The sequence below is a fragment of the Ornithodoros turicata genome, unplaced genomic scaffold (genome assembly GCF_037126465.1).
Source record: "Ornithodoros turicata isolate Travis unplaced genomic scaffold, ASM3712646v1 ctg00001113.1, whole genome shotgun sequence".
Lineage (NCBI taxonomy): Eukaryota > Metazoa > Arthropoda > Arachnida > Ixodida > Argasidae > Ornithodoros > Ornithodoros turicata.
In genome coordinates, this window is record NW_026999467.1 from 144,129 (window position 1) to 165,637 (window position 21,509).

Here is a 21,509-nt window from a genome sequence, read left to right on the forward strand (position 1 = left end):
GTAAACCGTGTAGCCACACAAGTTTGGACGGACTCACCTGCGTGTAAAATCTACTCATAATTATTCTTTCTAAAAAAATTGGTTTGTCGGTCCATTCCCACCCAAAGGTTCAACCTCAAGCTCTGCAGTTAGAAAAATGTTTGCGACATCCCTAACCAAAACTCATCCAGATCAGACTTTTGTCTCTTTACAACTCAGAGAAAAGTGGTGCTGACGCCAGGAATCAAACCTACGTCTTCTGATCTCCGGTCAGATATGCTAACCGCTACACCACACCAGCTTCCCTTGAGCGCCTCAAGTACAGGGGGGGACAAACAACCAACCACGCTATTCCCATTATCTCTTACGTTTGAGGCTTACGTGTCTGTGTCCCTAACTGTGATCTGCCTCGGCCAGTTCTTGCTGTTTTGTCTCTCTGTTGGCAACTGTGTGCCTCATGGAATGAAGCATATCTGTCAACCCCTTTAAAGGGACACTAAAATGAAAAAATTCTCGTCGCGGAGTGACAGGTGCCGTTACTTGACGCCTACACAAAAGGATTCATGCGTTGCCTCATTCGTAATCTGTGAGCGGAAGAAACCACGTGCTTTCCCTCTCCTTCTCAAGGCCGACAATGTGGAGCGGTCTCCCACTGGTCCCCTCAGATGATTTGTCCAATCGTCATGGGAGATTGTTTGAGGAAGCAATCCGAGGTCTCTCTGCACTTCTTGAGAAAGAGATGGAGTGCGTAAATTGTGGTTTCCTTCGCTCATAAGTTACAAACAACGCAACAGATGAATTGTGTTCCTTTTGTGGTGGTGTCAAGGCAACTTTCATTCCATGAGGAGAGAACTTTAGTGGAAAATATGAAGATGCATAGAGAAAGCTTTTCTAAACTTCCAAAGCCTTTTATTAATTAACGAGCATGATGCAGCACAGTTATGTACATGTTCTTTCTTTCACCCTTCAAGTTTCCATTTTTTGCAAAGCCGTCGCATTATGACTTTCAACAGTGTCCTGAAAAAAATAGAAAACAATTCTGATTCTTCACAGTGAGGAACATTCATAGTCAACATCGTTGGAGGTGTAGAAATATTGACTTTGTCTGCTAGAGGACAAACTGCATGATCGCCAAATAAAGACTCAACATAGTTGCAAACCCAAGATGAGGTTTGGAAGACAAAATATGCTACAAAAGTAGTAGCCCAGAACACATTGTGTAGTTTAGCGTATCTAGATTTTTTTCTTTTTCCGGAATGTCAGTCTTTCCTTTATCGTCATTAGCATGGTTTATGCAAATGATACTCACGCAAGATGCAATTGGCCAGTTTCTCGCACAACCTACAATCAACGATGAAAATTATTAAACACCGAGACAAGGAATACCGAAACACTCACAAACACATTCTGAATGTGAATGTCAAGACATTCGATATTGTGTTTGTGACCGTCTCTGTATTCCTTGTCTCGGGGGTTTAATCATTTTCATCATGGGTCACCAGCCTGCATTTTGACTCTTTTTCACTACAATCAATCTGTTTTCCATTCAAGTTAGCTGACTGCAACCTCCCACATTCTTTGCTAGCCAGGAAAGAAGATTCGTGAGCTCGTACCAAACATACAACCATTATAAATGCCTTATTCTCCGTTGTTTTCATTGCCACACAGGGCTCGGTACCAGGACTCTCCCTGACTTGTATTAAGAACACTGCAAACATAAACCCCATATAATATGTCTTTCTACAGGCGATTGCACTGTCTATCACACAATTCTCTCGCTTTCTGACCAATTTGTGTTACATGAGGAAGGTAGCATACCCTTACGGAGTGGGGAAGAGGATGATAAGGAACAACAGTCTGCTCCATCCTGTTGTTCCCTTTTCCATGTCATCCTTGTCCTCACTCCTCAGCCTCGAGGGGACGCTACCTTCCTCATGTATACACAAGCTCGCTTGCTTACTGCTCCTGTGTTCAATATTGTACTAGATGTACTGCATATGTACAACAAGACTTCAGTCAAAATGGTGGATGATGGAACATTATTAAATGTGCATTTGTTCCATTCACAAAATATTTGCTCCGTCTCTCTGCACATGTAGCCTACTTTCTCATTTGCAGTCTTAAAAATACCTTAAGGAGCATGGAAAGACTCGAAAAACCGTGGATGCGTTCGAATAGTCCGAGATGCGCCACCGCATACCGCACAACAGAAGTGCCGCCCATAATGGTGCATCATCCGAATTCTCCACAGGCGCACATGTGAGTTACAGAAGGTGCACTTTGGGAAGTCTCCTCTGATGCAGACTTCGCCAAGTGCTCTTCGCGCTTGCGCTGATTTTCGGAGGAGGGCATGCTCGTTGAAAAATTTAGCAGATGACAGTTTGCAGTGGCTGTTTTGTTTAAACAAATGGCGGCATACCGTGAAGGCGAAACAGCGCGGAACAATTACACCTCTGAATGCCTTGTATGTATTTGTCCCTTCTATTTGTTCCAGTTCTATTTGTTCCAGAAAGAACATCAGTTCTTTCATGTTACACCTGTAAGTTTAGAGTCTCACGTTAGATACGCATTAGCACTTAAAACAATTTTTTAATTAACAAGACAATTAAACAATTCATTAAACAACAAAATTAACAATAAAAAGGCCATAACTTCATCGGTTTCTATGTTGAACGAAGAGAAATTCTTGTCGTCTGCTATTACGGCTGATTCCATTCGCGCGCCCCTTGCTATGCGCCCTTTGGAGTCTCTTTATGAAATATATGTTGCACACGAGCAGCAGTAGATGGCGCGCGTAGCGGTGCTAAGAGCGTTCGTTCGAATGTTCTGGCTCGAAGGCGCACACATGACGTACACTGTGACGGCATCTGTGACGCATCAACATGTCAGAATGCCAAAGGAGTAGAAACTAAGAATACAAGCCCTCAGTTAATATTATTCGATTCGTTCAGTAAAAGTACTGGTGCAGCGCACAGTCCTGGTGCACAAAAGAGCTTTAAATCTCCTGCGTCGGAAAAGCTGCTACCCTTTACTGGCAGTCTGCAATGTCGTCTTCTGACTTGGAAACAAACCCGTACCAGATTCCTTCGAGGGGCTCAGAAAATCTGCCGAAATTTCACCATGAAACATCCTCTTCAGTAAAATACCGACAGAAAGCTTCCTGCTTCAGAACAAACTGCTTCCCATGCCGCAGTGATGCTGCTCAAAATGTCATCAATTAAGAGGGATCAACACAAAGTTTTTTCTTTCTTAATACATTATGATTGCACAGATATTGATAATGCCCTTACAATGAATTAACTAGAAATAAATATAATGATATCTCAAGAACAATTTTTTAAATATTTTTTTATTTTTTATCTTTGCATTTCGTGAAAGGCCTGCCGAGTTCAAAAAATGTGATAGAAGACTACCTGAACTTGGAGTGTATTCCCAAATGTATGGTCGAGGGAGTGACATTCTTAGTTTTTTTCAATTTCCACAACGACAATTTTTGGTTCTCATTTTTCTGCATGTGGTTGCAACTGATGCATCTGGCATAGAAATGTATGACAATAGCATAAATTGTAAATTGATGTACCTGAAAAGAATGTCACGACCTCTAGTAAGGTTCAGTGATTGTAAGAAAACAAACCGCATCAAGATAGACAGAGTGGTTGTGGAGCTATCAGTGTCACAAGTGGAGCAGGTAGAGCAAAAAGTTTTAAGAAAACGAAGTGCAAAGCTTCATGCTATTTTTACTGCAAATTAGAAGGCTCCAGCACTACAGCCTTTTGTGCACAGGTTCTCTTGCCCTTCTGGCTCTTTGTTTGATGTACTTTGGCTGCTTTTGCCTTTGACCAAAAAAAGTCATTCAAGACAGTAGACCCTTGTCCAATGCTTTGGTGGCTTGGAGAGCTAGCTGAGGTTCACTTCATACACTCTACTCCCTTCTTTCCGTGGTAATAATCACTGATGCGCAATTGTGCCGCAATTATCGGAGTTCAGGGTCGTCCTCGTAGCTTGTGCAAGTCTGGTTCCCGGAACTAGGGAGATTTCCGGTTTCGAACATTACTTACTGAGTATTGAGTTCAACATCGCGACTTCTCAAAGCAGATACTCGTAGGAATTCTGCTGTTCCTTAGGGCTGAGATCATGGGCGTGCCAAGCGGGGGGGATGGGGTGTACCGTGATCCCCCGTGGAGCTCCAAGGTCACTTGTGGAAATTGTACGCTTCTTAGTCAGATGTCGTCATGATTATTCTCAGATGTCATATGAACCTCTCAACGCCCACACAGCCGCAGCGTATGTCTCCAGATAAAGAGGTGGAGGAGAGGGTTGCAAGCTTTGCAAACAAGGAGCGGCCAATCTTAACACACGTAGAGATCACGTGGCATGGATTTCTCGCTTTGAATTTCTCGCTCCGTCAGAGTACTTCTAACTGCAGAAGTTCGGATGTGCAGGAACTTTGAAGTGGACTAACAGTACTCTCGATTGGTGCAAAGATGGCGTCACTCGGTGGTGTCATCCCCGAGATACGGCTGCTTGAAAAACGACTATTTTTCGTCATATTCGCGATATTGCCTACTACCATGCCTCAGAAAAGATGAAGTTTGGGGCACTTTGGGACGGATTTCAATAAAAATACTTTGGGACCACATAGAAGATAGATTTCTCTCATAGAAAATGTGATTTCCAGAAAATCAGTTTTTTTTTTTGTAATGTTTTGCAAGTTGATCCCCATGTACCCCCTTAAAGGGGTTGTGAATCCAAATCCAAATATTACACAAAACCGTTGAACATGAGAGAACTGATGTTCTGAGGCAAAACCGTGTTTGGAATGTAGATTTATGGGTGCCAAACATTTCCGTCGAAACCGTATCACGCTGCGCTCCCGCGCCACGGAGTTATGGCGCTTTGAATATGAGGAGATACTTTCACTCTTGGCTCGCCTCCTCCTCGCCCGATCTTGGTATGACGTAGTACCGAGCGCGCCACGAAAATGCGGAGTTCCCGTCCTCATGACGACGCTTGTAAACAGGGATGCGGCGAGCACTGGGACGCGACGCGGCGAAGTGAAATGAGCGGAAGAGCTATGACGTAGAGCCATAGAGCAACTGGTCAAGGCGTCACTTCCGGCCCACTTCATGGAGCTGCCCAGCACCGTTTGGCGCCACGGTCGGCGGGGGCCTCAAAAATGGGAGATTTTTGAAACTCTGTAGCATAAAAAGTAATAGGAGGTGGGAGGTGAGACTTTGGGTACGGAGTGCGTGGAGTAAGGCGTACAGACTCTGCCAGAGACAAAGTTCTATCCGTGTGGTTTCTCAACCCCTTTAAGCCAAAGACTTAGCCAATCACAGCCAAATTTCTATTTCATTTTGTCTTCTTTTTCTTTTCCAATGTAATGTAACCTTCCCTCTTTTTTCCTCTCTCATTTCTTCAAGAAAACATTCCTGCCCTGCGGGCTGGTAGAAAGGGAAGCAGGAATGTCACCATTATGATGTGAAGAATTGGTGCATATGCAGAGGACAACAAATGGCTCATGCAATTTCTTAAGGGCACCAAATTGCAGGCGTGGTTATACAACTGGATTTTTTCCACGGGCAATGGTCTGTAAGGGATGACTAGAAACAGACTTGGCTGTGTCATTCCCATAGCTCGGCGTTTCGGGCCTTCGAAACTCACGATCACAGCCATCTGATAAGGCGTGATTTCGGGCCCTGCTACAAACTCATGTGAAGGTCGACATGGCGTATCGGTGAGCTCGATCATGCCGCATACTAGTGCACTCACCGGATAACATCACACTTCTAAACAGAGCAGGTGTGATGTTATCTGGTGAGTGCGCTAATATGCGGCATGATTGAGCTCACCAATACGCTATGTCGACCTTCACGTGAGTGCGTAGCAGGGCCCGAACTCACGCCTTATCGGATGATTGTGATAGTGAGTTCCGAAGGCCCGAAACGCCGAGCTATGGTCATTCCACAGGAAATGATCCAATCGTGTGACTCGACCACCACAAATCTTGACACCGTAGAGAAACCAATGGCTGCCAAATTCAGAGGCATTTTCATGTCAGGTGGCACTAAGCATCTGGGGTTCATCTAAAAGTGAGGTGCGTTTGAAGGCTTCTACTGAGAAAACGACTAAAGGTATTTTATGTTATTTTGTTTAGTTTTGTTGTCTGTTTCCATCAAAGATGGCAGTAGCCCCAGACAAAAACCTACCAGTTTGTAGCATGAAGACATCCTGGGACCGCGTGTACATGGCAGGTGTCAGTACGCGGTAACAGTAAAAATACATAATATCGGTATGTCTTTACACGATACGTAACAATGAGTAAACAATACTACACATACTTTGCAGTACTACTTATAGCAAAAGTATAGGGATACTACATATATTTTGCAGCACTACTTATAGCAGAAATAGACAATAAGCCACACTGTGGCATAGCCTATAGACATAAAAAAAAAAAACATTATGAGCTTTGGATCTTAAATTTGTACATTCTTGACCCACTACATGCGCAAAAGTTTTGTGATCATTCTGTTGTGCTCTTGGCTATTCAACAACAAACAATATTTATTTACTAGCTTCAGAAGCCTATAGCGGCGTGTATTTAAGCCATATATCGTTCGTTGATGCGGAATTTTCCAGGTTTCTCTGGAACGTGTTTGAATTGTTGTCATTTTTTGTTAGTTGAGATGTATTGTACAACCTCTGAAGTGAAGTATTTTAAGAAAAGTTTATCATAGCAGTAAGTCTGTATTCGTATAAATGTGTGATTGATATAATACCTAGTTTGGTAAATATTGGTTGTGTATGTGCCTGACATGGCTGATTACAGATTGTTCGAACCGCTCTCTTTTGCACTGTAGCCAGCTTTCTTATGTTTGTCATTGATGTCGTGCCCCATACCTGCTGACCGTAACACAGGTGGAAGCAAAATAAATTGTTGTAGATTGTCAGTTTAACCTGGCTTGGTAGTATGCTTCCATACTTCCAAAGAATGCCGGATGCTTGAGACAGTCCGGAGAATAGATTATTAATATGTGTGTCCCAAGTCATGTCTCACGAAAAATGGACACCCAATATTTTAACCTTATTAACAAGTTCTATGGCTGTGCTACCTATCACCAGAGGAACATTTATGTTAACAATAATATACTTTTGGTTTTGGCACTATTGATCTTGAGCTGGTTCCGCCCACCCCCTCACCCCGAGACCAGACATGCAGTGCAGAAAGCACTTTATTAGCCCTCGTAATAATCTCGTTCGCATCTGTACCCAAAAGAAATAGACTAGCATCATCAGCATAGGTGACAAAATCAACACCACAGCTAATGTGAACAATGTCATTAATATAGATATTGAATAGTAAAGGTCCGCGTGTGCTGCCTTGAGGCACGCCAGAGGATGTGCGAAGGCTAGAGAACAGTTGCCGTGCAATCTCAACAGATTGGAGCCAACATTCGAGACAAGATCAAATTAGATCCAGCGCCACCCCACGTATCCTATAACAGTGCAATTTTTGCAGTAATACCTCGTGATTTAATGAGTCGAGGTCTGTAAACGTCAGAGTGGTCAAAGAGGATTGCTCTTTACTCTGTATGAAGAAACTCTCACACTGACATGTCTTTCATACTGTGCTATAGGCCTAGAAATCCATGTTCTTGCAGTATATTTGCTATTTTTTTCTGAGCCACTGCCTGCACATAGGGACATAAAATTTGATGGATGTGAAGCTGGTCACTTGGTGAACAAAAATTGTCTCTCAGGATATAAAAGAAACGTGCAAAAAAAAAAAAAGTAAAATACGCAGAACTTGACAAATGAGCTGTTTTGCTAGCTGAAAATATCATGTGGCCAATGCGATACAAGCATTCTCGCAATGGTAAAATGATGATGAATGTGTCTACTTGAACATATAAAAAAATTGGGAGGGTACTTTTTCTTGTGTTTTAGCAGCGATTTTTTTAAAATTCGCTATCTTTTCAGTCGTCACTTTTCCGTTCCACATGCTGTTCTTCGGCACCTATAGCACGACTACGCTTATAGGGAGGGTCCATACTGCCGGGGCAATACCGAAACTTAGCCAAAACTATCTTCACGAGTACTGTACACATACAACAGTCACAGTTTCATTCAGAATAACGAAGCCCTTCGAGGAATTAGTTTAAACGTGCCGTAATAGCAGACGACGAAACCTGCACTTCACTCTCATGCAACGTCACGCAAGACATCGGCCTGCGGATAAGTAGCCCACGTCGCCCATTGGCTGAGCGAAGAGCAAAGCAGCAGTTTGCAGTTGTCGAATTTGACATGAGAGTTGTAACTTCCAGAAGGCCCTTGGGTTGACTCGTCCCCATAAGCTCCCCTTTGCTCTCAAAATTGGGACGCTCAGCAGAGTGCGTTGAAAGCACGATACGAAATGGCCAAAGCTATTCCAGGGATTTTCATTACTTGGAGCCCCTTTCCACGTGTGATGTCACTGTGAACTCCAGCCAAGGAACTGAAATGGCTTCAAATGTAATCGTTTATCTTCTTCCTAACTGCACATTGTCACTACTCCTCGCCCATCTAATGACTTCACTCAAATAAAGTGTATTTTTAATCTGGTGCCACTATATTTATTTGTTTTAGTGGGGCAACAATCATACAGCAGCAAGGTGCTCTCCTGTAGCAACTGTGTTGCTTAAAAAATGCTAAAAAACAAGAAAAAGTACCCTCCCAATTTTCTTATATGTTCACTAAGTGATCAGCTCCACGTTAACCAAATTTTATGTCTATGTGCGAGCAGTGACTCAGAAACAAAAGAAATTGCAGGACGGTTACGACTCGTTTAACGTGAAATTCAGCGTCAGCTGTGCGTGTGGTGAAATGAGGCCGGATGAAAGTGTGTAGACAAATTTATTTAAGCGTGATGAGTATTGATTTGTGGTCACTGAAATGGTTGGCGAGATGAGTGGCGTCCAGAACGAGGGGGCTGTTCTGGTACACCAAGTCTATGCATGAGCCAAGTCTAGTTGTGGGTTGGTAGATGTCAGTGCACAGCGGAAGGCCCAGTTGTTTGGACATATCACTTAGGAAAGTGGTGTTCTTGGCCAGTGAAACGTCCACGTTGAAGTCTTCGATGACAAGAAGCATGTGCGTGCGGAAAGGCGTGAGTACATACACGACAAAGTCGCAGATGCATTCCCGTGTGGCGTGAGGCGAGAAGTAGCACACAGCCACCACGAACCCCGTGGGAAGCTGCACGGCACAAATTTCTCAGACGTCGTCTTTAGGAAGGGCGACTTCAAGTGGTGTAGCCAGTACTCAGGCACGCGGGTACATGGAAACTCCAGCCGCTCAGTTGCCCTTGCGATGCACCCCGCAGCAGCACTTGATGCCGTCGACTTGTATCGGTCTCTCGGTCTTCATCCACGTCTCGGAAAGACTCAGAAGTGAGGTCTTACGGAGGACATGGTTGTTTGCAACATCTGCGTAGAGATGTACGGAGTGTACATTTAGGGCTAAGAGTGTCAACAAGTGGGGCTTGTCTAGTTGTTCCACGCACTGCGTAGTGATGGTACGTAGGCGGTGCTTTTCCTGTCGATGAAATTCGTCCGCCAAAGTTCTGTCGATATTCACCTTTCCATGATAGAAGTTGAAGTCATTGCCAGCTCACTCAGCTATCTCACTTTCCATCGATAGCGGTTGTAAATTCTCCTCCTGACTCCCAGCGCTGAGCGCACATGCGAATGCTGCCGCCACGATCGCCATAAAATTGTACAAATACGAGGGTGGTTCCATAAGTTTCCGGCCCGAGGTAGAAAATGCGATTAAGGACGCGTGGCGCCATCTGTTGGAGGGCCGGAGCACCACCCTCAACCCTCTCCATGCTTTTGTCGGTTGGAGAGCGGCATTTCAAACAGCCACGGTGCACTCTTCAGTTAAAATGGAAAAAATCGAGTACCGTGCTTTGATAAAATTCTTGACAAAAGAGGGACTTTCGCCTAAAGATATTGAAGTGCGACTGGGCAACGTGTACAGGGAAGGAAGCCTCTCCGTCGTACACAACGGTAAAAGACTGGGCTAAGCAGTTTCGACTGGGACGAGAGTTCATTGAAGATTATCCACGCGATGGTCGTCCAGTGGAAGTGGTGACACAAGAAAATTTGTCTCTTGTCGAGGAGGAAGTGCTGAGCGACAGGCGTCTGAAGGTGAAGGCTGGGGCTTTCAGAACTCTGAGCTTCAGAAACTGGGGCTTTCAGAGCGTCTGGGAAAGGCTGGGGCTTTCCAAAACAACCGTTTTTCGAATCATCGGCGAAGGCCTTCACATGAAAAAGGTCAGTGCGAGATGGGTGCCACGACTTCTCTCGTCAGTTCAAAAGCAACAGCGCGTCATCTGTGCCAAAGAGTTTTTGGAGCTCTGTCAAGAGAACGAAGAAGAAATATTGAAGTCAATTGTCACAGGGGATGAGACTATGGTTCTCTACTATGATCTCCTTTCCAAAAAGGAGTCAATGAAATGGCGCAAACCAGGAGAAGCACCCCCAAGAAAAGCCAAGGTCACACAATCCACAAAGAAGATCATGGCAACAATATTTTGGGATTGTCACGGGATCCTCCTCATCGACTTCAAAGAGAGGAACACCACAGTGAATGCGACTTATTATGCTTCACTCCTGCACCGACTGCGAAACGCCATCAAGGAAAAGAGGCGCGGCAGGTTGAGTCGAGGTGTCCGGTTGCTCCAGGACAATGCCCCTGTCCACACGGCTTCTGTTGCCAAGGCTGCACTGAAGGAGTGCGGCTTCGAAGAAATCCACCACCTACCCTACAGTCCAGACTTGGCACCGAGTGACTACTTCCTGTTCTCAAACTTGAAGAGGGGTCTCAGAGGACAGAGATTTCAAAACGATAGTGAGGTGCAAGAGGTAGTTTTCCAGCACTTTGCGGACAAAACTTCGGACTATTTTTTCAAGGGTGCTGGTCGAAAGGTGTCAAAAGTGGATCGAAGTTAAGGGTGACTATGTCGAAAAGCGAGGTGAAAACCCCTGCAGAGTGCCGCTTCCCTTCCGGGGGTTAACGTTGGCAGATAGGCACCCCAACGATCCCCCAATCCCGCTCTCAGAGGATGAGCGTCGACAGTTGTGCCAGCTGTGTGACGTTCCCGAGTTACACCGTCGCACTCATCGTCGAAGCCAGCTTCATCTCGCCAAACTGGACGCTACCCGGTGTCCTGTTGACATTTCCTCCGCTATCGTCACCATTTAACGTTACCACCCTGACCTACTCGTCAACCCCAGACCTTTTGGCCCCAATGCTGCTCCCGGAGCCCCAACCCAGACGACACCCGGTGTCTTCGTAGAGTCCTTCCCTCGCAGGACAGATGAGGACGTAGTCCTGGACATGCCGGACGGCGAACTATAGACGAGTGGACACTTTGAGTGTGGGGGTGTGTAGGCACTTCTTTCTTTTCATTTTTGTTTATTCGCCGCAAGGTGGCGAAGGTGTGAGCGACGTAGGAGAGGGGCGTGGCGGGTGATGGGGATATAGGCACACGGGCGCGTGTGGTTCACGTGACTTAAGTTTGACAAGGCTGTGCGGTTGGGATCACGCCTGTGTGACTAACAAGGTATGAGATAAGCCTTTGTTGTTTGAACCTCTTGCTTGCTGTGTCTTCCTTGGTGACGGAACAGACGGGCTGGCGCCCCGAGGTTGTGGAAACACGGGTTCCCACAAGTGATACACTTGTTTCGTCTCTATGACTATTAAAAGTTGGTCGGGCCGGAAACTTATGGAACCACCCTCGTAACGTAACTCGCTTGTCTTTCCCCGCTGTCTTCGTCGTTGTCGTTCTCGCCACTACCGTGATAGTATCTTCCCCTTGTCCTCGTTTTTGTGCGGACATGTGGATACCGACGCCACGATTGCGGGAAATGAACGAGCAATCCTTTACGACCACTCTGACGTTTCCAGACGTCAAATACCCTTAGCCGTTTTCCGAGGAGAGGCCTTCAACCGCACCTCATTTTTAGGTGAATCCCAGATGTTTAATGTCACCTAACGTGAAAATGCCTCCGAATTCGTCGAAAATATTTTGTGGTCATTGTTTTCTCTACGGTGACAACCAGTACAAAAAAAAAAAAAAATGACATAGTCGAGCCACGCAACTGGATCCCTTCATGTGGATGGCTCAAGTGTTCCAGTTACCTCAAACACTTTCAAGATATGCTTGCTCATTTCATGAAGATCTTGAAGGCCTTTCTTCAGGGCTGCCACAGCTGTTGTTTCTGAGTGATGTGTGCATGTAATTAAAGGAAACATTAGTTAATTGATTGGGTAATGAACACAACATGTTACCCTGAAAGAAAATGGGTCACAGGACATCTTGGAAAGTTTCTTCGGTTTCCCACTGCATGCATCATTTTTAGCATGCAGCATTGTTGGTGAGATATTTCCCTCTCAGCACAGTAACTGCAACTATGCACATTTGCAGCTCAAAAGCATTTATGGGAATAGTTGGTACTGTGCACTCCATACTCCAGTATGTCAACTGTTTCTCTCTGTTGTTGTGAAAGGAAACTACATTCAAACTATCACTTTGTGACTGTGAGACTGCAATGCGACTCATTAATTGATTGTTTGTTCATCAATTGATTGTTGACAAATTGTATTGTTGTATGAATTGTATTGTTGAATTGATGAAGTTCGTATTTCGTGGTATTTGTATTCGTTGCCTCTGAGCTACACCATAACCTTTGGCCAGGGCTTTGGACAGCTACAAAGAGATAGGACAAAACAGATTAACTGTTTTGTCCTTAAGTCATCGGAAATTCACAGAAGACTTCAGGCTCAGTATGGCCACGATACACTTAGCCGCAGCAAAGCGTTTGAGTGGTGCAAACGGTTCCGAGACGGCCGTACATCAGTGCAGGACGATCCCGGCCGGGGCGGCTCAGAGCCCAGTGTCAGAGTTCCTGAGAACATCCAACTTGTGGAGCGCCTGATCCTCAAAGACCGACGGATAACATGTCTCGAACTGGCTCGAAAGACGGACCTTTCTGTGGGAACATTGAACACTATCATTCATGAACACCCCCAGTTTTGGAAAGTTAGTGCCCGTTGGGTCCTGAGGCAGCTCTCCGTTATTGACCGGCAGAGAAGACTGGAAATCTCCCAAGAGCTAAGGTACCGTTTCGGCATTGAAGGACAGCCGTTCCTTGATCGGATCATCACGTGCGATGAAACGTGGGTGCACCATTTCACTCCAGAGTCTAAACGCGCATCAAAACAGTGGAAGCATCCGGGCTCATCAGCTCCCAAGAATTTTCCAAGCACCCCGTCTGCGGGTAAGGTCATGGCCCCGGTTTTCTGGGACAAGGCTGACGTTGTTCATGTTGATTTTCTACCCAGTGGTACCGCCATCAATAGCGCACATTACTGCCAGTTCTCAGGGATGTGCATAAGGCGCTGAAGCAAAAGCGGCCGGGCGTCATCACCAAAGGAGTCCTCCTCCTACAGGACAATGCACGCCCGCATACAGCGCACCTCACGACACGCACCTTACAGGAACTTGGGAACGAGGAACGAATAAAGGGATTTGTTGTAACGAGGGATTACTGTATTTGCTTTAATTTTAGCCATGATGCAAAACCCAGCCGAGTTTACGGTGCTGGCAAGAAAATGGGAAGCGGAAAACAGTCTGATCATAAGAGGAGGAAAACGTCAGTAATTTTTCCACACCTAAGACACAGGAATGGCAGTGCAACCGTAAAAGCAAGATTACCATATTTACTCGCTTGTAGAATGCACTGCTAACTTGAGCGCCCAAATTTTGATTTTCCCCCCGCCTATAGAATGCCCCTTGACTTTATTGGCACAGCCGGCTCGCACTGTGCAGCATAGGCAACGTAGCCAGTGCCCAGGAGGCATAGAGGAGAAGCAGAGCCACATTGGACAACCAATGAGGTGGACACATTGAATATGAGGAGGAGAGGGAGAATTTTATCAATCAACGTGCTTGGAGTTGTCAGTTTAGGTTTTACCTAGCGATGGTCGGACTGGTGAGATATGAGAGCTGCATATACAAGTTGAAGTTCACGGCAATTAGCCATGCCGAGCAATATGAAAATCGGGATGCTGCTTCGTGTTTTTCAGTGAATGAAGCACAGGCGCATCTGCTACTGGAGAAAACAGAGAGACAGATCCTTGTGTCAGCAAAGAAGACCCGTATGACATTCCAGGAACAGAAGCGCAGTACATTTATAGAAATTGAAAGTGCTGTTCCAGTTTTCTACCCGCGCATTGAACGCAGCCCCTAAGTGGCAGTATGTTTTTCGGAGAAAAAGTGTGGCCCATACATGAGTAAATATGGTACGTTCCACAGGCCACATTTGGAGCAATGTGGACCCGTTTCTCTTTTTGTGTCCTTGCAAAGTACTTACTTTTGTTTGTTTTGAACAATGGCACCAGCCCCAGCTGCGCATGCATGCACATTCTCAGCATTACAGAAATTTGAATTACTTATGCATGTTATCGAATTCTGGGGCTTGAGTGTTCTACCTTGCGTTGAACATTGAATGAAGTTTTAACATTGTGCAGAGTACTAAACTCATATTCTCATGGCCAAAAAAACTTGACAATGCAGTGCAATGCTGTGTCGCATGTCTAAATATCACGCATGTTACGAAATTGTGGCCCTATTCTCTTCTACAGAGCACAGGCTGTTCAGCCTTGAAATCACTAAAAGGTGATTTATCTTAAAACAGAAAGTGAAAATGAAAAGGTCCATACCAAAAGTTTCAATATGAAGGTGAACCTTCCGTTCTGAAGGATGGGGGATTGAATAGCCGCAAAACTTGACATCAGGGCTGCGGGGAGAGTGCATCAGTGAATAAGTGTGCACAAGACAGGATTATGTATGTGGCAATTACTTTGGAAACGTTTCAAAATCTCACATACTTGCTTTAAAAACATGAGACATGCTCGAAGGCGCAGATATTAATGCACGTCAGTGACAGACCCAGCATTTTGAGGGCTGTACACTACACTGTGGCAGCAGAAACTGATGGGGGTGGGGGCAGTAAATCCGGGTGTCAGAGAACCCCAGTGTCCCCAGCAAACATGTCCCCAGAGAAAAGGTCCCTAGAGAAAATGTCGCTGCAACAAAAGTGCCCTAAAAGTTTGCACTTATTAGCAAATTAACAGTTCCGAAGACACGATAAGCCAATCGTCCTATTTCTTTCAAGCAGGCGAAGTCACATTCCTCAGCTTGGATTTCATAACTTCCCTTCTCATATCGTTTTCCTACAATTCTTCTGATGTACTAAAACTCACTGTTATGACCTGCTAGTGGGTTTCGGATGACGCACATCTAAGCAGATCCACGAATTTCAGGATGACTCATGATGCTCTGGGATGAGGATGTGGCAATGGGGCCATTGGGACCTGGAGCAGCCCTACAGGGAAGGCATGCTGGGGGATTTGTTATATAAAAAAAAGAAAAGACTACGCAGGGGAGGCTCGACAAAAGCACAAGCGGATCTCGAGCATGATTGCGTTTCAATACGTCCATCCGTCAGCGCCTCTGCGTGACAGACGCATTGGTTTCCGATTCACGTCCACACTTTTGTGACGCTGCTTTACGAGAAACGACTACATGAAATGAAGTAAAAGATGATAAGAAAGCGCGGCAGCATGGTCACCAGCGCAACAACTGGCATTCTTGAGTCGATTTACAGACAGACGCAATGCTAACAGACACACTGAAATGAGACAAGGCTTAAGTGTCGGCGCTAGGAAGCGAACATACATCCTACCTGAGGGATAACGCTGCAATTATCAGTTTTAAAATAAGGCGTTGAATAATTAAATTTCACAAAATATAGTTTCAAGACAGAATCATGAAAATATCCACGGTGCCGAGATAGTCGTGTCTACAATGCATGCCCCCTTTTCCTGACGTTTTCACGCCACTTTTTTTTCTTCTTTAACCGACTTACTACGTTTCTACAGGACTCTTCTAATCACCTCAACCGACCTTGAACAGAATCGTGTTCCAAGCATAAGACCATGTCCGCAATAAAAAATTACAGAAAAATTCGCGTCCTAACAGTCACTGATTAGGGTTATGAGAGAGAAAGTATAATGGCGTAAACAATGACAATTAGACGAGGCAGGCTACAAACATGGACGACACAAACATGTAAGCCTCCACCGCCCAAAATCAACTAAATCAAGAAACTCAGGAAAAGGTGCTGACGCCAGGATTCGAACCTGGACCTTCTGATTGGTGCAGTTGAGAATCCTAGCGTCAGCGACAGTTTAACTTGAAGGGCGCACTTCTGAGGGGACCTTTTCTCCAGGGCATTTTCACAGGGAGCCTTGTCTCCGGATCCCAGTAGATCCGGACCCCACACTAGATCCGCGCCTGATGGTAACCGTTGGGAGGTTATGAAAAGTAAAAATTGCAGCTGCACTCATACTCCATCATATTCGTCATCTAGTAATACGGGCAAGACAGCGTATGTACCAACTGCATATAAAAAATTTAGCTTAGAATGCGTTGCCATCAAATAACAAAGCATTACTTTTTCATGATCACGTAACGCAAAGCGTTGCCAAGCGTGTGGTCCTCCTCGTCGAGAAGGAAAGTTCGGCATTTTTCGTCATCTTCTCCAGCAGTCTTCAACTGCAAACAGAATCAATTGAAAGCATTTCACGGTTCGTGTGTGGATTAAGAAGGAATGCTATGACTAGAACGTCACGTGTTTCGAAATCGTTACAAAACTGCTCACAACTTTTAGATGTCCGACCATACTCCTCTGTGAGATTTGGTTTGACTTGATGATACTTTTATACACGACCCACCTACGGCCTATATACCACCTACTCCAGTAGCGCGTTTATGTTTATTCGCTCGGAGAAACGCCACTGATCTCTATATATAAAGGCTGGATCGCGCATGGGAGAGGGGCTCGTGGGGGAGAGGCGTGCATTCGGGCCGCCATGTTGGGAGGCCCTAAAGCGCAGTGTGTGCCCATGTGCCATGTGCCATGCCATGTGCCCATAGAACATGCCATAGAAAACCACGTCACCGGAGCTGCCGGAGCTCATCCAAAACTGCCGTCAAACTAAGGAAGCCGCCATTAGGCATCCTCGTTGCCCGGCCAGAACTGGCGGAGCCCGCTAGTTTTGGCGGAGGAAATCTGAACAATGGTTTTGGTTCATGTTTGTCGTTTTTTCACTGTGTGTACCAAACAAAGACGTGTGAAACGTGACAAAAAGCTATTAAATCTCGAGTGGGGTCATATCTTGTATGTTTTATTGTTCCGATGTATTCTTTTAGACCGGCCTCCAGCTAGCTTTCTAACTCGAGCCTACTTAGATTTCGGTTTCTATTCCGTGGTTGTCAAACCTGTCAAGCCATAAAACGCGTGAACGTATCTTTAATTATATTCTTTATCTTTATATTATTATATTATATCTTTAATTAAATATATCTTTAATTAGTGAGTTTATTGGCGATTTCAAAGATATCTTGGTGCCGATGCCTTTAAATGGATCCGAAATCTGAGAGCTTCGACGTTCAGTTTCGGAAGTCAGCAACATAAACATGAAACTCCCCATTGGCCTCTGCCGATGGAACTCCCCATTCATCATCTTAAAATAAAGTTGTTATTGTTACTGCCCAATAACTGCATCAAAAGAACATGTCGCTACAATGCAGCACGGAGACGGGACGAAGGGCTGTTAAAACAAGGAGACAAACGTATCTGCAACGTTTGCAGATCTTGCAGATACGTTTGTCTCCTTGTTTTAACAGCCCTTCGTCCCGTCTCAGTGCTGCATTGTAGCGACATGAACTATCACCAACTCCCCCTCTTCCTCCCTTTGATCAAAAAGAACTGCAGGCAGTGCAGAGAGGGTGGATCAGGAGTCTTTCCTAAAGTAAGTAGCCTACTTTTCCTACTTTCATGCGTGTGAAATTCTTCCACGGTGTTTTTGAGTGAATTAAGTTTGTCTTTCCCTGGCCGTGCAGCTTTGTACATCAGAGCGCCAATATATACAAATATAGCTTTATTTTTGTAACACTTACCCAAACTTATAAATTTCAACATCAGAAATATTTTACTAACACAGCATTGACTAGAGGGCACATGCCGCAAGGTAGCATGCCGCTCAGCACCCACCTTATCCCAGTTACTTATATTTGTTTGACCTCATCTGTCATGTTTTTGTTCAACCATCCGAGAAAAGGGTACACACACACATATAGGAGCACCTTGTATTTTCCTCAAGATACACATAATACAAGCACTCAGATATTTTCACTCAGGGAATATGCCAAGCAGATGCTGCACCATCCCATGAACAGCTCCACATGGGAAGGCTCTGTTGCGATGGGAATGCATGCACCTGTAGCTGGAGATCCTATAGCTTTTACCGACACATTTGAAGGTATACGTATTGTGCATGTGCTACATAAAGAAAAAGAGCGCACTACTTCTGTTGTTTCTGCAGTCCTGTTTCAAGGAGAAAATGGTGGGGATAGCACCTGGCTTCAGCCATTTCTTGTTGTGGCTAAAGTAAAAGCATGAGGGCTCGAAGTGTTTGGAACATATCCGTTGGGTCTGAGAAGGGTGAAAAGACTGCTCAGATACACTTTGAAACCACCGTCTCAAAAGTATGGGGTCATGGTGAGGAAACCTGTAATATTGACAGAAGTACGACCTATGGCACCTCAACAATTCCCATCGCCTATGAATAGAAATAATGATTTGATTATTTCTATGTCTCCAATAAAGGTGTTAGGGAATGTCATAGCGTCCTCGATAAACTGCACCGGTGCGCCCCGGTGCGACCTGGTGCGGCATGCCATCCTCGATAAACTGCACTGGTGCGCACTGAACGTCCTCGATTAAAGGAGTGCACCCGTTCGGTGCAGCACTCATAGCGTCCTCGATAAACTGCACCGGTGCGACCTGGTGCGGCTTGCCATCCTCGATAAACTGCACTGGTGCGCACTGAACGTCCTCGATTAAAGGAGTGCACCCGTTCAGTGCAGCACTGAGTTGCCCCGAACTCACACCGAGAAAATCGGCCGAGCACCAGAGTGCAATCCCAAAAAGCATCGCGATTGCCGGAAGCACGGAGGAAGGCGGAAGCGGCAAGAAGCCAGATGTAGCCGTGCAAGTAGCAGCAGACAGTCATCGTCAGCATGGCATTCGATCGGTGCCTCTCGCTACGGGTCGCGCAGCCTACGAGCCACAACGAGCACCGATCTCTAGGTGGCGCATGCTAGTGTCCATCAGATACACCAGTGCAGTGCAGTTTCATGTTCGATAATGCCTCCGCCCAAGGCACCGCCAGTGTAGCGCGCCACGCACCACTGTGGTTTCGGGGCAGTTCCGAGCAAGTTTATCGAGGACGCTATCAGTGAATAATGACACTCACTTGTGGAAAGATACTCCAGATATGGCAGAATGACTTATGTGACACCTTGGGAGCGCACATGACATGGGCATGACTTGTACCCGAAGCACAACCACAGTTCGGGAAAGAAAACTCCAGATACAGTGTAGCAAGATTCGCAAGTTCACCAGCCAACACCAAACAGCTTATTGCAAATGACGAAATGCTGACATGACAACAACAGTGTAAATACAGTGGGACAACAGTGTAAATACAAAACAGTGGGAATAGTGGGTATTGCCGGCAGAGGCGGAGAGTTTTCATTTTTCCAGGGGGGGCAAGGGCGCACCGCGAAATAAGTACTCTGGCGGGGGGGGGGGGGGGATATGTTTATTAAGAAAAAAAAGAAAGGTAAGGCAGATGGATGTCGGCGTGTTATTCCGAAAAGAAATGAAAGGGGGAAGACAAAAAAGGCAAAGAAAAAAGAAAGAAAGAAAAGGGGAAAAAAATGAAGAACACAAAACTAAAGCTGAAGAATCACACACTCTGGCGGGATCTTATGATGTATGCAGAACTGGTATAGAAATAAGAGGAAGGAAGCACAGAAAAAAAGAAGAAACTGAGAGAACGTAAACAGTGAACATGTGCACAACTGGAGGCATTACGCCTTTGAAAACTGAGTGCAAAAGGAACAAAATGCATTGAATCCTCGGTGTTTGACCCGAAATGCGCGCAATATTATGAATATGGTCAATGAAATGGAACAGCGGAGGTTGAACCCGCTCCCAACGGATATGCGTTCCGAAGATTCTACCGTTACACCTCACTGGCAGCTGCCGGTACCTTTTCGACTGCTTCGTTTCATTGATCTGATTGCTTTGGGCGAAATTCAGGCTATGTGTTGTGTCATCCTCTGTGTTTCTTCGCCTCACCTCCTACTGTGATAATGAGTATGGTGGGCGGATACATATTTTACAAATTGCAAGATGCATTTTTGGGGTTGGTGCCTCTTCGCTCTTTTGACCCGGGCGCGCCAAGGCCCAAAGGTTGGTGTCAGTCTCTTAGCGGGACTTCCCGGGGGAGGCGGCGCCCCCCCTAGTTGATGTTCCGGGGGGGCAAGGGCCCCCGCGCCCCCCCCCCCCCCCCGCAGTCGGCGCCTATGATTGCCGGTGTACACTGAAGACAAATATTCACCACGATCCTGCAGCCTTGCAGCTTCCTTGCACTGGCTTCAAAACTGTAATCCACATTTCCAGGAAGCAGGCCATTACATTAAAAAGAAAGAAAGTCAGAGCCCCAAAGAATCCTCGGTGAGCTTGTGCTGTGAGGTGCCACCCCTTCCCCGGGTGCGCCGAGCCCGTAAACCATTCCAATTCGCATTTCTGCTGTGTTCGCTATTCCAATGTTGTTCTTTTCATATGTTGTTCTTTCAATGTGCATTGTATTGTTGACTGATTAGATGAGTCACAAAATTAGTGAGTCCATCTTCCCTATCTTAGGCTACCACGCCCTATATCCTTAATTTACTGATTTGCTTTATGGGTATTAATTGTGTATCATTGTGTCAAAAGAAAAGATAACTAGTCGTCGCACCCGGAAGTTGAACGGAAGAGCATCAGGCATAGAAATCATGAGGAGAAATTATCCTTATGATTTCTATGGTGTCAGGGCCCCATGTCTTTAGCGACGACAGAATGCACCTGAGGCGGTATGTTTGTTTGTGTGCTTACGAGCGCTTACGAGGCTCTTCCGGGAGAGACGAATATTTTTCGGCTGTGGCGGCAGTCCCACAAAGGAGGGACCGCCAGGATTACCATCACCAGGGCCAAACCAGTCTTCCAATCGTTTCATTACCCCGTCGGAGTTTCCCCTAATTCCGCATGTTCTAACGTTCTAGTCAACGATTTCTGGTCAGTTCTTTCATCCGCATTGTTTCTTGTGATGCAGCGAGCGTCAAAGTCGCACTCCGTGTAATTAGCTTTAGCCGATAACCGCGGCCGGCTGACGACAACTCCAGAACCGAAACTGTCCTAGCTTCCCCTTGCACTCAAGGCCGCCTTTTCTTTCTAGAACAGGTGATTGCAGCACGGGAAGGGCGCAGCATTACTTACTTCATGTTTATTTTATGCTTACGGCACATT

The 21,509-nt window shown here is 45.6% G+C and overlaps 1 protein-coding gene across 1 annotated transcript; it reads right to left on the reverse strand.

The window, feature by feature from the left end:
- Positions 1–866: 866 nt before the first annotated feature.
- On the reverse strand, positions 867–17,002 carry LOC135376464 (uncharacterized). Its single transcript, XM_064608978.1, has 5 exons — positions 16,752–17,002; positions 16,545–16,645; positions 14,749–14,825; positions 12,166–12,245; positions 867–996 (listed from the first exon to the last, which is right to left on the reverse strand). The coding sequence occupies exons 1-5, from the start codon at positions 16,770–16,772 to the stop codon at positions 946–948; spliced, it is 330 nt and encodes a 109-aa protein (XP_064465048.1). The 5' UTR covers positions 16,773–17,002; the 3' UTR covers positions 867–945.
- Positions 17,003–21,509: the final 4,507 nt, after the last annotated feature.